The 16,612-nt window shown below is 39.6% G+C and overlaps 1 protein-coding gene across 5 annotated transcripts in view; it reads right to left on the bottom strand.

Moving 5' to 3' along the window:
- zbtb34 (zinc finger and BTB domain containing 34) overlaps positions 1–16,612 on the bottom strand; it is a 43,959-nt gene that overhangs the window by 14,700 nt on the left and 12,647 nt on the right. Inside the window, exon 1 of one of the 5 annotated variants that reach the window (XM_043720232.1) lies at positions 15,610–15,859. The exons of 3 other annotated variants lie outside the window; for them this stretch is intronic. In XM_043720232.1, the coding sequence (XP_043576167.1) occupies positions 15,610–15,635 (26 nt within the window). In that variant the 5' untranslated portion in view covers positions 15,636–15,859. Of the gene's footprint in view, positions 1–15,609; positions 15,860–16,612 lie in introns of those variants that run through there. One more of the 5 variants, XM_043720234.1, reaches the window with a different exon arrangement.

Genomic DNA, 16,612 nt, shown 5'->3' with positions numbered 1-16,612 from the left:
TTTTCATCACTTCAATAATTTTCTTTTTCTTTTACAGTATTTATTTAAGCAATAACGAAGCAAAGTAATTTTGTTTTTACCATTAAAAAAATAGCTTTGTCATAGTGATATACAAAGTTGGATTTAACAAGGCCCATCCAACTAACACCAGCTCTATGAAAGATCAGTACACAATGCAATTTCCTTGCCTATTCCGTATACTTTCATATTTTTGTTTTCAATTATTTACATGCTTAAAATAGATCGTAGATTCTGCTTCCCCTCTTCTATACAAGAACTTTTCTCCTAATCTTTCCTTTGGCAATGATCCTGAACACAAAACATGACAGCATTCAAGCATGTAATGAGTAAGTTAGTTACTGAAGCATTGACCAGTTTACTTTAGCAAAACCATTTGAGTTTTAACACTTATCATATCTCCTCTTAACCTTCTTTGTATGGAACAAAGGAGCCCTAGTTTCTCATATGCATTTTCCTCAATGAAAAACTGAAGTATCTTCTCTGTGGGCTTGACATCCTTACAAAAGTAGGGCACCTAAAGCCAGACGATGTTCTAACTGTGATACAAACAAGTATATGGCAATTTTGTATTGGCTTTTGTTTTTGCATTCTTCTGTCCCATTTATAAAATGTTACGTTCTTTAAAGATTCAAATGCCTCATATATTGAAGACTTTGGCTATGTGAAGCCTAAATCACTGCTCCTTTCTAACCATGTACTGTATGTGTCATTTTCTCTCTCCATTTTATTTATTTGCATTAAATTTCATCTGATCTTATTTCTCTAGAGGAACTCAGTTTTATTTTCTGAAAATAAACCTGAAATACTAATGTTTACTGAATCACAACCATAGAAGTAGCAGGAAAACAGCCTAGATCCCTTTAGTCCATTAAATCACCACTCTTCTTCTAATAACTTCCTCTCAACCTTGCTGCTAGATTCTCTTTAAACAGCATGTGTACGAATTTTATTAAACAAACGGGCCTCCGCTTAACAAATGTTCTCCGAAACATCCACTTCATTTTCTTTATCAATGTACTTGTTATTTCCTCAAATAGCTCAATTAAACTGGCTGAACACAACTTTCTTTTGTCAAATTTATGACAGTCACCCGAAATTAATCCACATTTGTGGGTGAGAATAACTTTCTCCCCCCAACACATTGGCCCCCAGTAGCTTAACAAATACCAGATTAGACAGAATACCGAAAGTCAGCTTTCTGACAATGCTGTTTTGAATTGACATGTTGTTACGTTGGCTATCCTCTAGACCTCTGTCATAACTAAGAATGCTTAAAGGATGGTGCTCAAAATCTCTGATTAACATCTCTTAGCATCCTAAAGAAACATGGTGCCCTTTTGCTCGAGTTCTCAAGTTTCCCCCAATTTTAGTTCCTTATCTAGAATTGCATTAACACACACTTGTGTGAAAACGATGTACCTAATTACTCACTTGCATCATTGTTATGCCCTCTCCCTTTTCTTTTCTAATAAACTATTCCTTGTGTTAAAAAAGTGAATAGACTGCGGCATTGCCCAAAATCAACTATGAAAATAAGCTTGTAACTTTAAGGGAGGTGAAGAGGTGAAAGAAACATGAGAAACTAACTCCAAAGAGCCACCTAGTGATCAGTACATACAACTTTGGTGATAACTGATAATAAGATTGGAATGGGAAAGTTGGTAGAAAAATTAAATGTTGGCATAAAATACATCCCGACAACCGGAAATCAATAAATTATGGATAGGTAGCACATGCTTCTTGCAAAACTTGTCAGATCATGTGGATATTTCTCAATTTTCTATGCTTAATTTCCTTGTGATAATAGGCTAGAATGACTTTTAAAAAAACATTTTAATTCAAATTTCTCTGCTAATCCAAAGAACACTATAATTTGTGCTATGTCACCTTAAATTACTACAGCATGGAAACGAGGAACCAGTTGATTTGTGTAAATATTTCACAAAAATCCCCAGTGCTGGGAATACATGGATGGAATATTGGATTTTTAAAACCTTTATAACTGTGGAGGGTCTGCAAAAGGAGTAAACCACAAGCAGGTGGTGGGATTGACCAGCGAATGAGGGATTGGATATTCTGAATACTCCTATAAGGAAATGGCTGTCTTGTGGGGAACATTGACTCAGACAAACATTTTACACTTGCAATTAAAACTTTGCATCCCTGACAAGTAGCCCAAAAACCAAAAGGGATCCAACCCCAAGCCTCTTTTGCACCTCTGGCTACACAGCTGATAGAAGATTCTGATCCACGGAGACAGGGTGCAGCCAAGCGGGCTACTGTGACAAATCATCCAGTATTCAAATCCATCTAAACCATCAACACCTCTTTTGGTTAGCACTGCTGCCTCACAGCGCCAGGGACCTGGGTTTGAATCCAGCCTCAGGCGCCTGTCTGTGCGGAGTTTGCACATTCACCTAGTGTCTGCGTGGGTTTCCTCCCACAGTCCAAAGATGTGCAGGTTAGGTGAATTGGCCATGCTAAATTGCCTATAGTGTTACGTGCATTAGGGGAAAATATAGGGTAGGGGAATGGGTCTGGGTGGGTTACTCTTCGGGAGGTCCGTGTGGACTTGTTGGGCCAAAGGGCCTGTTTCTACACTGGAGGGAATCTAATCTAAATCTGATGAAATCAATCGAGCCCATAAAGGAACATCAATGAGACAATGAGCCTGGAGATTGGCACAAAGATATGAAGAGGCCCTGCAATTGGCATTAACTATAGGTGGTGATCCAGGGTGTGTGGAAAATGTGCTTGCAAAGAGTGTGGAGAAAGAAAAGGCGGCGAAACTCAAAGAATATTGCAAACAACCACACCAAGAAGAAGAAACTAAGTCTGACAAAATCCAAGGTAACAACAAAGCTAACAGACACTATGTCCTCTGGGAGAACTGAGGTGAAGACAACCAAGCAGAAGTAAAGAAAACCAAGTACTCACCTGGCAAAATCCAACATGTCTAACTGCTTCAGTGGACTCAACCCAGCCTGATCAGCTGCACAGCAAGACTTCTTTACCACATTTGGGGTACGGTGAGCCAGGACAACTGCGTCTGATGAATCTCAAACTAACTGCTTCAGTGGACTCAACCCAGCCTGATCAGCTGCACAGCAAGACGTTCTTTACCACATTTGGGGTACGGTGAGCCAGGACAACGGCGTCTGATGAATCTCAAAACTGTGTTTAAATTGGTGAGCACAATCCGAAGACCTTAGAGTCCCAATTTAGTTAGTGGGAGACAGGTGGTATCAGTGCATTGCAAGTCTGCATAGTTGTGTATTGTTGTTTTACTTTTTAAAACAAATATTAATAAATAGAGATTCTTTGCCCTCAAACGATTGTCTGCTGCCTTTTCATTACATCCTAATTAATTAGTCCAATGCCTAGAACCAAGATTAGATTCCCCAGAGTGTGGAAACAAGGCCCTTGAGCCCAACCAGTCCACACCGACTCTCTGAAGAGTAACCCACTCAGACCTATTTCCCTCTGACTGATGTACCTAACACTATGGGCAATATAGCATGACCTGCACATCTTTGGGACTGTGGAAGGGAACTGAAGCACCCCAGAGGAAACCCACACAAACACGGGGAGAATATGCAAACTCCACACAGACAGTCGCCCACAGCCAGAATCGAACTGTGAGGCAGCAGTGCTAACCACTGAGCCACTGTGCCGCCCCCAAAGGCTGGGAGTGATTCGAACTGCTTAGAAGTCAGAGGTAAAACTAACAGAAAACCAAAATCCCAACAATTGCTGCACAGCATACTGCCAAGACTTGAAAGAACAATCCGCAAGAAAGATTGTGAAACATTCTCATCCTTTGCAATGATCAAAATGTAGCTTTCTCAATTTCATTTGGGCCTTTAGGCATTGATTACTTTTAGGCAAAGTTACTCCTGCATAAATGGCAAAAGAATTTATGGGAACTCAGCTAACCATTACGATTTGAAATGTATAATCTGAAAGGGAGGTGAAAGCAGATTTAATAGAAATTTTCAAAAGACAATTGAATATTTACTTGAAGGACTAACTTGGTGCTATGGGGGGAAAGGTTGTGTGTGATGCTAAATCGGGTAGTACTTTCTACGTGCAACAGACAAAATGGCTTTGTTACTGTAAAGTTAAAATTATGTAGTCCCGTGTTTCTTTTGATACCTTCTTGAATTGGTTAATGTAAGACCTGGAATATGAACTCCTCCATCTCAACTACAGGCAAAATCCAGAAATTGGTGAAATAATAAAATTATTGTATTTTATTATGGTATAAATTATGGTATAAAATTTTTATTCTTACCAGCACGTTCCATTAACTCCACAACCCCTAAGTACTCCTGAACCTTAGTTTGACATTTAAGTAAAGGAGCATATGACATATGTATGCAAATCTACATTAAATTGGTATTTTGACATCTTAACCATATAGCCTTAAGACTACAAATTAGATCTCAGACCATTACAACGCATACTCTACATTCCATGTGACCATGAGCCACTTTTCACAATGTACAATGGCACTATTGTAGTCATTTTCACACACTGGCTGCAAGTAAATGCTATGTTTCAATTGAAAGAAACAGAATCCTTTATTGGTGCAAGATCAAAACACTGAAGAGGTTGGCAATCTGAAACAAAATTGAAAAACGCTGCAAACACTTAGTAAGTCAGGCAATATCCGTGGAGAGAAAAATGGGAATAATGGCCTTTCACAGAACTGGAAAAAGTTTGAAGTGTAACACAGTCTTGAAATACAGTGTCAGGAAAAGTGGACTGCTGAAGCAAGAACAAAAGGAAATGTCTATGATAGGCTGAAAGACAGGATTCAATGTCAAAACGGATTTCGGGACAAGGCTAGGAAAGGTGGCAACGGAGTGGGGTAGAGAGCTAATGATGGGACAACTAATGATATAAAACAGCAGTATTAAATGGGAAAAGCAATTAATATTTGCTGTCCAAAATATCATGAACTGTGGCTGTAATCCAAAACTAGTGAACTCATTGGTGAGCTAAGGCTGTGAAGTGCCTAATTGAAAAAAGAAGTGCGGTTCATTGAGCTTCACTGGCACCATGTAGGAGACCAAGGACAGGGAGGTCAATGTGAGAATTGAGTACAGAATTAAAATGGGACAACAGAAAGATCGAGGTCTCATTTGCAGAATAAATGGAGGTGATCCATAAAGCAATTGCCCAGTCAGTGATTAGGTTTCCCAGTGTAGATGAAGTTACATCATGAGCAAAGAATGCAACAAACTACATCAAAAGTACTACAACTTTCAGCTAAAAGGTATGTTTGGGGCCTTGAATGGTGGGAACTGAAAAGGCAGGTGTTACATTTCCTGTGCTGGTACAAGAAAGGTGTGCAAAATTTCAGGAGATTTCCTTTGAGAGGGGAAGGTAGAAAACAGGAAAGTATACGGGCTGGTTAGCTTGATGACCATGGGAAAGATGTTAGAATTGATCATTAAAGAGATTATAGCTGCACAATTAAAAACCTAACATAACTGGAAATGATCAGCATGTGTTCAAAGGGAAATCAGGTTTAAACAAATTTATTAAGATCTTTGAAGAAGTAACTTTGGATAAAAGGAGCTGTACATTATGGATTTCCAGAAGCATTTCTATGGTGCCACATCAAAGATTATTGTGAAAAATAAAGGGTATAGTTTAGGGGGTTACATATTAGCATGGATAGAAGATTGGCTGCCAGGCAGAAAGTAGAGTATGTATAAATGGGTCTTTATCTGATTGGCATGATGTGACAAATGGAGGCACACAGGGCCTCAACGTTTTACTATTTACATCAATGACTTAGATGAGGGGAGCAAAGCCATGGTACTAAATTTGCAGACAATGCCAAGAAAGGTAGGAAAATATGCTGTGGAAACGATAGAAGGAAGTTGCAAACAAATAATAGGTTGCATGAGTGGGCAGAAGTCTGGTATAATGCAACAAAATATGAACTTGATCACATTGGTAGGAAGAATTAAAAAAAAATTCGTCAGACAGATTGATGGCAGAATTCTGAGGTGCTCCTTCGAAGGTGTTGTGGTATGAATCACAAAACATTAGTATGCAGGTATGGCACATAATCTAGAAGGCAAATGCAATGTCATCTATTATTGCAAGAGGAATTGAACATAAAAACAAGGACATTATCCTTATACGGGGCATTCGTGAGATCACATCTTGAATAATGTGTACAGTTTTGGTCTATTTATTTAAGGAGGTAAATGTATTAGGTGCATACCAGAGGACTTTTACTATAATGTTTACCAGGAATGAGTGGGTTTTCTTATGGTGATAGGTTGAACAGGCAGGTTTGTTTCCACTGAAGTTTAAGAGTGACGGGTGACTTGATTGAAGTGTGTTAGTTCAGTTGGCTGACAGCTGGTTTGTAAAGCAGAGTAATGCTAACATTATGGGCTCAATTCGCACACTGGTTGCGGTTACTCTCCTTCTCAACCTCACCTGAGGTGTGGTGACCCTCAGGTTAAACTATCCCAGTTGCCCTATGTTCTGGTAGGACAATAGTGACTTTGCCTTTATAAAATCCTGAACTGTCTTGACAAGGTGGACTTGGAAGATGCTTTCTCTGATGATCAGTCCAGAACTGGAGGTATTGCTTTAAATTTAGGGTCATCCTTCAGAGCAGAGATAAGGAGCATCTCCTTCTCTGAGAGTTGCATAAATTTGAAACTGTGCTTCAGAAAATGGAGGAGGGAGGGTCATTGAATATTTTTAAGGCAGAGGTGATAGATTGTTAGGCAGAGGAATCAAGGGTTATTAGGGTAGCTATGAATGTGGAATTCCAAACAAACAGATCAGCCACGATCTTACTGAATGGTGGAGAAGGTTAGAAATGCCAAATACCGTAGTCGGCTTCTGCACCTATTTTGTAAGCGTGTTGCACTTGTATGTTGGGTAAAGCCACCAAAGTCCCAAAGGGCTGTTCTCTCAAAGAGATAACTGGTGGTGAGCTTAATCTAAGGTTTACCAAGCTTCAGGCAAGGAATGAGGCATGACCTTCAAGGTGACCTCAACAGGGAAAGCAATTGAATTGCATTGTAGGCGTCACTCTGCAGCACAAACCAGCTGCCTGTTCATATGTATGCCCAGTTAGAGCCTGGAGAATGACTGGAACTCAGTGATAATTCATGGTTCAATGGAGGTAGAAGAAAGTATCAGCAAATTATTTTCAACCTCCTTAAAAGGTCAATTTGTGAAACAAGAGGAGGAGATTAAAGTGAATGCATGCAACAGAAGAATTTGGCCAGCCAACATCATGCCTGTTTTCCCCCAGTCAAAAGATAAAGGGGGCAAAAGTCCACATTGAAGTCCATGTGCAATATTAATTGTGAAAATTGGGTTTGTTCTATTTTGGGACAATGTCCCGGCTAAAGAAGTGGATTAGAGGCAATGGAAGAAAAGCTCAACCATACAAAGCTCAAAATTCATCCTTTGCTCAGGAGTGATCGCTGGGGACTATGGAGGTGTAGTCTGAACAAAAAGACTCAGAAGTTGAAGGTGGAAGATTCTGTCTTTTCCAATGATACCTTCACTCTCACACATTAAGAATCCTTTGCATCTCCCTTTCATGTCTTAATGTTATGTGTTGCTGCTTGCAAATGCAGGATAAAACTTATGCACAATGCGAGTAATGTCTGCAACACTGAATGAGATGAATGACATCTTTAAAGTCATGTGACACTGGTGTGGCGCATAGTATCATAATGCAGAAAGCAGTGTATGCTCAAAATACCTTTCTTGGTTGTCACAATATACAGTAAACTTAAGTTGAACCCAAAAGCATGTTTCTGCTGATACAAAGCAAAAACAATAAGTTATCTACCTGTCCAAACTATATTTATTGGAAGCGATGTAAAGGAAACAGGACTGGATGAAACTATTTAGTGACAAAGTTAGCATAAACAGCAACTGCCATGTGCAACTACACTGGAAAACAATGCAAAGCCAAAACCCTTTAAAAAATCCTTATCAATCTTCTCCTCTGAAATCACTGATTCCTTGCTGATAATATTCCATTCTAGTAGCAGTACTCGAGCTGATTTTTCATAACACAAAGTATTAGTAGACTACTTTATTTTAGAGGTAGATCCCAATTCTTTCTTCACCTAGTCCTAGACATGCACAACTTTAGCAAGGCATAAATAACTCAAATCACAAATCGATCCCTTTTCCTACCTGGAACTGCTGCCATCTTTTGTACTATTTTTGCTGCTGGCACTTCAATCAGTATTAATTGACTGAACAGACACCAGAATTCAGGCTGTCATCTTGCTTGTCCACGTGATCTACTTTGCAATGGTAGTTGAAAGTGTTACATCGTCTCCATTGCTGTACCATTACATGGACTCTCTTAGCCAGGATCAATCCCTAACTTTACAGAATACTCGCTATCCACCTGAAAACAACTATCGGTAGTTATGCACATTGCATATCTCTTGATCATGCCTCATCGAATGCAGGTATGAATGCACGAACGAGTATTCAATGGTGCTAGGTCTCACATTTGGACCAATTTCAATGAAACTTTTATTTTGGGACTGGCTTATAAAAACTCAACAGGGCTTAGTTTTTGTTAATTTTCAGCTCAACAAACAATACAACTGTACAAGAATGAACAGAGGTAGGCCATACAGCCCCTTGAACTAAGATTATGGCTGGTTTGATCTTGGCCTCAATCACTTTCCTGTCTGTTTCCTATAACTCACGGTTCCCCAATATTTCAAAAATCAGTCTATCAGCCTTTAATACGTTCAATGACAGCCTCCACTGTTCTCTGGGGGTAGAGAACTCCCAAGATTTGCAGCTCTCAAGAGAAGAAATTCTCATCCCTTAAATCAACGCCATCTTCTTCTGTGACATGACTCCTAGTTCTTTATACCACTGCACGTGTGAACAGAATTAGGAACTTCATAGAACAACATAAGTGCAGCGTTTAGTTTATTTACGTTCCACAATGAGTAATGCTATCAGTTGAAGTAGTGAAAAATTAACAGGAAAATACTCTAACTGTAAGACAAGCTCAACATGTCTAAGTATAGGAAATATTTCAATTTCTAGCCCACACAAATGAAGAGGAATCCTGCACTCCTGTAAAAATTATTTTTCACGCTGGATAACAGACCCCATGCGGCAAAACATTCTGCGGTCTTATGTCAAAGTGAGAGATCACAACTGTGCCTTATACACAAAAAAATTTTAAACCAGCTAAAAAGTATTCTTCTTTTTGACAATCTAGAAATCATAATATTCTTATGTCTTTTTACTATCTCTTAGTAAGATACAGTCCAGTCTGATCTAGATTGCCTTATCAGCTGGTATTTAGATGTTCAGCTACTTTTTGTTGCTGTATTAAAAACCTCCCAAGGCATAACCTTAGGAAGAATATAATGCAGATAATGTGATTGTGCAGAATAAATATATCCTTATACAACAGAAAACCATTTCCAACCTATGTGAAAGTTTTCCTTGAAAAGTTATAAAGTCATGCCTAACAAACCAAACTAGAGCCATTTAATATCAAGAAGTGGAACAGAAGGGTAAGAGACTATTTCATTACAAATGTGACTACAGCTTAAATCTGACACCATGTACAGATTCAAGATCTTAGGCTGACATTGAAGCTTAAACACCAGGTGAGGACTCTTCCCGAAAATGAAAGATAGTCCAAATATCATTCTGATGAACCAAGAAGCCCCAGGTTGACTAGGATAAAGAATATCAAACTGCTTAATTTCTCTCTTTTTAGCTGGATCAAAGAAGGAGTAAATTTATCACCAATCGTTATCAGAAATAGTGCATTTAATACACAAGGTTTATGCCCTCTCAAATCCTGTCCAATATCTCAGGTCCTGAACATCTGGCTTCATGGAAGCTTGGTTACATTATTAGGGCATGTTGTTAAAAAGTGAAGACTTCTACTATTCAAGTTAACTTTACAAACGAGCATGATTTGGAGATGCCGGTGTTGGATTGGGGTGTACAAAGTTAAAAATCACACATCAGGTTATAGTCCAACAGGCAGCACTAGCTTTCGGAGCGCCGCTCCTTCACAACCTTCGGTGCTCCGAAAGCTAGTGCTTCCAATTAAACCTGTTGGACTATAACCTGGTGTTGTGTGATTTTTAACTTTTTAAAGTCAGCAGTACTGAAACCTATTTACAGCATGATTTAAATATTTCGATAATTAACACTACTATTGGTTGGAGTTTTTGCTTTCAAATGGTCAAGAATGTTCTGAGTTCAAGATCCACTACAGCCTTGAGAGCATATTCGAGAACCAGCACAATTCTGAAAGACTGTTGCACTGATTTTTGGGAGACAGATTAAAATGAAGTCCTGTCTGCTGCCTTAGTTGAACCTAAGAGATCCTATAGCACAATTCAACGTGGAGTAAAGGATTTCTGGGTCACCTGGCTAACATTCATCTTTCAATGAGAATAGATTGTCTGGTCATTTATCTCATTCATATTTATTGGAACTTGCTATTTCCCAAATGATTGCTGCATTTCTCTTGAACACTGACTACATTTCAAAAATATCTCATTAAGCTGTGAAACACCCTGGGAACCTTCTGAAAATATCAAATGCCCTATATAGATGATAAAGATTTATCAGGCCAGTTCCTTTAAAAATCGTTAAAAAAATGAAAACTTCCATTAAAATTAATTATCCATTAAAACACAGCACAACAGACTAGAAATAAAACACTATTTTGCACCACTGATAGTGTTTCATATGGTGACTTGGACCCATGGTGTTCTTGCCTTATAGGCCTTTCACACTTCATCACTGCTATAATTAGCTTCATCACATTGCTGCATAGCAACATTTCATTTACAATGGTTCAACCTTATTTCCAAATGCAAGACATTGAGGATACTTCAGAAAAATTCCTGTGACAATTTTATCTCAAGTTGTGAATCTTCCTGTAATTCGCCACTTTAATACTTTAGATGTTAGATCACATGTTTAATACTTTTTCAATAGATCTTACTTCAAATGCAACATTCTTTTCAGCTCTAAATCTTTTTTAAATTATATGGGGAAGGAAAATTAAAATCTGGCATCACAAAATTGAGAAAAGTAATAGATCTACTGTGCATAAAAATAGTAAATGGTAACAGCTGCTTCAGTCAATTTAGGCAATAATCAAATTGCAGGATTTAGAGGTTCCACGTTAACTATTTGACCTGTGCTCTTGGCTTTATGATTAGATAATTCAGGAAGGAATCTTTTTTTTCTCTATTTCCAAAGTGACACTGTACCTACAAAGAGTGACAAAATTCCAAGAGCAATGACCAGCATTAAAAAAAATTTGATATGGTGGACCACATGAAAAATCTTGCACTTAACCAGTACCTTAGTCATTGATAAATACCTGAAAAGACATTCACAGGAGGCAGCAAGGGATACAGAGTGAAAAATAATATTAGGGCAGGTCATAGAGATGTATAGCATAGAAACAGACTCTTCGGTCCAACCCATCCATGCCGACCAGATATCCCAACCCAATCTGGTCCCACCTCCCAGAACCCAGCCCATGTCCCTCCACACCCTTCCTATTCATGTTCCCATTCATGTTGCAATTGTACCAGCCTCCACCACATCCTCTGACGGCTCATTCCATACATGTACTTTTGTCTATTTGTCCTATCCATGCCCCTCATAATTTTGTAAACCTCTATACGTTCACCCCTCAGCCTCCGACACTCCAGGGAAAACAGCCCCAGCCTGTTCAGCCTCTCCCTGTAGCTCAGATCCTCCAACCCTGGCAACATTCTCGTAAATCTTTTCTGAACCCTTTCAAGTTTCACAACATCTTTCCGATAGGAAGGAGACCAGAATTGCATGCAACATTCCAATTGTGCCCTAACCAATGTCTTGTACAACCGCAACATGGCCTCCCAACTCCTGTACTCAATACTCTGACCAATAAAGGAAAGCATACCAAATGCCTTCTTCACTATTCTATCTACCTGCGACTCCACAAAAGGCAGGTTTCAAGAAGGAAATACAGAAGTGGGAGGGTTTAGAGCTTAAGGCCGAGATGGCTGGAAACATGACTGGTAACAAAGAAGAAATGGAGTAAGGCATACAAGAATTCTGTGTGTTTGAAGAGGCTACAGAGTTCAGCACAATTGTGTGACATTCAAAATCAAGTGGTGGTGGAACAGGTGGCTCTCAAATCAGTGAATACAGGGCAACGTTCTACAGATTAAGACAATACAGCTGTGGATATGGTCAAGTTTATGGAGAGTGGATGATAAGAGGCCAAACAGAAGGCCTGAGAATAACGCAGTTGGAAACTACTTCGTACCCAGTACAATACATCAGGCAAACTTTTGAAGCAAATGTAGACTAAGAGGAGATGGTAAAGCCAGCCATGTCAAAGGCTGCATTATTGTGACTTAATTAGGACCATTTCAGTGCCCAGAGGGATCGAAATATCATATTATAACAAAGAGGAGCATGATATTGGAGTAGACAGTACATTCAAGTATTTGAAAGGCAAGTGATTATGGAGCTGGGGAGTAATTTGCAGGATAAAAAACAAGTTTTTTTTCCCCAAAATCAGGTGATAATAGATCTGAAAGTGGATGGTCTATTTATGGTGTCATCAAACAAGGAGGCTAGCTAGGAAGGAAAGTGGATGATCAGAAGTTTAACATGATTAGGATTGAGAGCAAAAAATTGGTCTCAAGGAAAATATGATTTCATAGAAGGCAGGAGGGGAAAAAAGGGAGAGAAACTAGGTTAAGGGAACGTTATATTGATGAGCGAGTGGAAGGAAAGGAAATGATAAAGACTACTGAATGAATGGTTTCAACATTACTCAAGTTATTGCAGGCTTTGCATTAGTTGAAGGTAGAGGTGGGAAAGGAATTTAAGTAGATGAATGAGGATGGAGAAAAGAAAGAGGGTATTGTCTTTGCATTTTAGAATGTTTGGATATTTAACAATTCAGATAAAGAGCAGGACCAATAAAACACACCAATACGCATTAATACTGGTTTCCTTAATTTCGCTTCTGACACTCCTATACTTGCTTCTAGACCAACCCTAAGTGTTTAATTTTCACATCAGTTTAAATTACAGTATGGTGAAAGTCAACAGTACTTTTTAAAACTCAAACCTTAGAAGATGTTTTATATTCACTCTCTTGTTCAAGTGAGAAAAGCTATTTCCCAACTCAAAACAACATTTCAAAAATTCTGCCTTATACTTATGTTGATCCTTCTCAAAGATTGGCCACCTGGCTGTCAATTTGTCACAATTTACTCAGATTTTGTAAGTACGCCTGCCCCTCACACGTTCAGCTCAGTTCCATACCTACAAAATTATGGAAATGTAAAACTTGAAGTCCACAGATGCAGAATCAGAAAGCACTGAAACATCTGGAGGTTTGTTTTAAAAATTTAATGTAATTACAAATCTAAGTGTTCATTTAGCATAATTTCCTTCTACATGCCCAGTCTTTCTAAATTCCCTGGGTTATCTACTATGTTGTGAGAACATGCTCAATGCTACATTGTAAACTGGTGTCAAAGGTTACACAGGAACAGACAAGTGGTGCTTCATTCAAAACTATCTCCACCATGAAGCACAAGACTTCTCGCCACACTAAATAAGCAGAGTCGAGTTGAGGAACTCACCATGTGGGAAATTGAGACTATATGCTGCTCAGTTTAGAACATTGCATTCCCAGCATAACAATGCCAAATGTATAATTTTATGATTATACTTCCCCAGAATGTGAATGTTAGGGATAAGTGAAACAAAGTTCAAGGGTGACAGAAAACTGGAATCTACTTAAAAGCAGCAGGGAAGTAAAATGTAGGTAAACCAAAACAAAAAACTTTAAACAAAAAGATGATTAAGACACTGACGTTTGATTAATTATAATTCTCCCTTTTTAAAATATGTCCAATAAAAAAACATATACACAGGGCTAAATAGCTTTAACATATGAAGTCAAAATGGTGGCTTACACTACAGCTTGTAATATTTATTGTGAGACCAAACACCGACAGAAAATCAAAAAAGATCAGGTTTTCAATCAAGAAACCACAGACATGGTGAAGCTGCTACAGTTGCCTCTGATTCTGAAAACAGCTCACCAGATATGACCATGCTCAAATTACCATTTTGATTTGAAATTAAAAGTTATCCAAAATCAAAGTGATATCATAGTCTTGGGATTGGGGAAAACGAAAGATTAAATAACGTCTTTTGTGTTATATCATTCGATGATATAGCGTGAGTAAGGGAATGTGAAGAAAACATTCCAGCAAATACTTGCCGGGATAAGTGCCTATTCCATACCACAACATTCTATAGTGCTAATCAGGATTCTGAAAGCTCAACTGTGAATAACACAAAAACAATGTCATTGAGGTCACATGAGTATATTTCGAAAGCACAAGTGACTTCAGATGAAAACAAACATCCATCGTGATTTTAAATAATCATAAATGCTTCCACAATGACAAAAATGAAATCTCTATATTGGTAATTTCTTAGCATGAAAAATCACATACAAAACAGCAAGGAAGATGTGGGAAATAATCTTAATTTTGCAGTGCACAACTCAATGCTAGCTTCACTTGGGAATTCTACTTTGAGCTTTTTATTGATTAACATCCTTCTCAAAACGTTTTTCAAATCTGGACATGAGGACAACAAAACGAAACCCAAGCCTCATACATACAAAACAAAAAATGCATTTTACCACAATGTAACGGGGAAAACAAGGTTAATCTGTTTTTCCAGTTACAAACTTCTGTTCTCTGTTGCAAATGAAAATGTTCATGGCCATGTACTTTGAGGAAACTGCGATTACAAGGTCAGCTTTACTGAGAAAGGGACGAGCTTACTTTAAACACTTTAGGTACGGGCAGCAGTTAGGACAGTGTTGATCTTGGCCGGATGATCTACACTACGATCAACAAATGGCCACTCGTTTCACTTTTAAAACGCGGAGGGTCTCCTGCAACTTTGTCGTTTTGGTGAACAGAGTTACAAACAGATATGCTGATAATCGAGCAGATTTTGTTTTTGATCAGAGCGCTTGCGAATGTTCTGAAGGACATGTCTAGGGCCTGGAAATTGCCTCGTGGGTGTTTATTTCCCTTGCAAATCGCAGGGCAGTTTGCTTTGAAAAACAAAATGCAACTGTTGTCAACATTTCCTCACAAAGGACAGGAGCGCGTCATGAACAACCCCTTCTGTTATTTAACTCTCCCCAATTGTTACGATGATTACAATTCAGAGCTTCAATAATTCTCGCCGGGCACGGGTAACGAGCTGAGTGGGGCATTTTACCAAACAGAAATAAACTGCTTTAAACTTGAAATGGGGGGGGGACGACGACACTGAAGTGACAGAGTTTCTTTTTTTTGGGGGGGGGCACCAAATTAAAAATAGGTTGTCAATGAAATGGGGGGGGGGGAGAAGCAGACGGGAATAACGAAGGAGGAAAGTTGTGCTGCGGTGCAGCCTGTGTATGGAGTATGTGAGAGTGGTGAGGGGCTCCCGAGCACAGAAACAACTCAGGAAAGCACTTACTTGGTTCCTAACTTCACATACAACATGGAGGCCCCGGCCCTGCTGTGCTCTCGCTCAAACCAGCCGCTCACTTTCTCGGTAGCCGGCCGCCACCACGCATTGCATACTTACTCCGCCTTGCCGTGCTGCGAGGGTTGCCTGGGTTTGTTTCTCACATCTTTTCTTTTTGTTTTTCTCTTCACTTTCCCACCCACCCCCCTCCCCAACCCGGCTCTGGCGCTGCCCAGGCCTCACACACAGAGCCCTTCCCTCCCCCCCACCACCCCATCCAACTAACCGTCCCGACCCCGGAACTGAATCCGCCGAAACACCGTCAACCCCCACATTTCCGGTAGGGGACCACCCCCACACCCACACCCACACGAGTGCGGAGCCGAAGGCTCGGGGTGCCCGAGCTCGGAGCCGAAGTAGGTGGAGCCGAAGACGGAGGCGCCCGAAGGAGACCGAACGCAGAGCTGAAACCGATGGAACCCGAGCCCTGGGCCGAAGGAGCCCGAGCGCTGAGCTGATCAGTGGTAACCCCAAGGATATTGATAATCTCCAAAGAATCAGTGATGGCATTGTCAAGGGACAATAATTATATCTCATATTAAAAAGTCATTGTCCTGCACATCTGTATCTCAAATGTTATTTGCAATGTTTTAGCCCAAACTTGGATATTGTCTAGATTTGTTGCATTGAATGTCTCAGAATGATGCCATACACTTTGCAATCTTCAGCAAACATTCCCAATTCTGACCTGATGGTCGTACCTATGATGCGTCCCCAAGGAAATATTGGGCTCTTGTCAGAGACTGGTAATGTCCCAGGAGGCCCATTTTCAAGTCCCACTTGCTCCAGAGAGGTGTAAAAATATCCCTGAACAAGCTGATGAGAAAATATTTACATTGAGAAATTCCACCAGTGATGTCCCAGAGGTTAGCTGACTGACCTCCAACAGCTGCGACTATCTACCTTGATGCCTGGTATGACTCTGAGAAGCAGAGTTATTCCCATTGACTTC

This window comes from Chiloscyllium plagiosum, chromosome 30 (assembly GCF_004010195.1).
Source record: "Chiloscyllium plagiosum isolate BGI_BamShark_2017 chromosome 30, ASM401019v2, whole genome shotgun sequence".
NCBI classification, from domain to species: Eukaryota; Metazoa; Chordata; class Chondrichthyes; order Orectolobiformes; family Hemiscylliidae; genus Chiloscyllium; species Chiloscyllium plagiosum.
The sequence above is the reverse complement of the archived record's forward strand: the minus strand, read 5'-3'. Positions and strand labels throughout refer to the sequence as shown.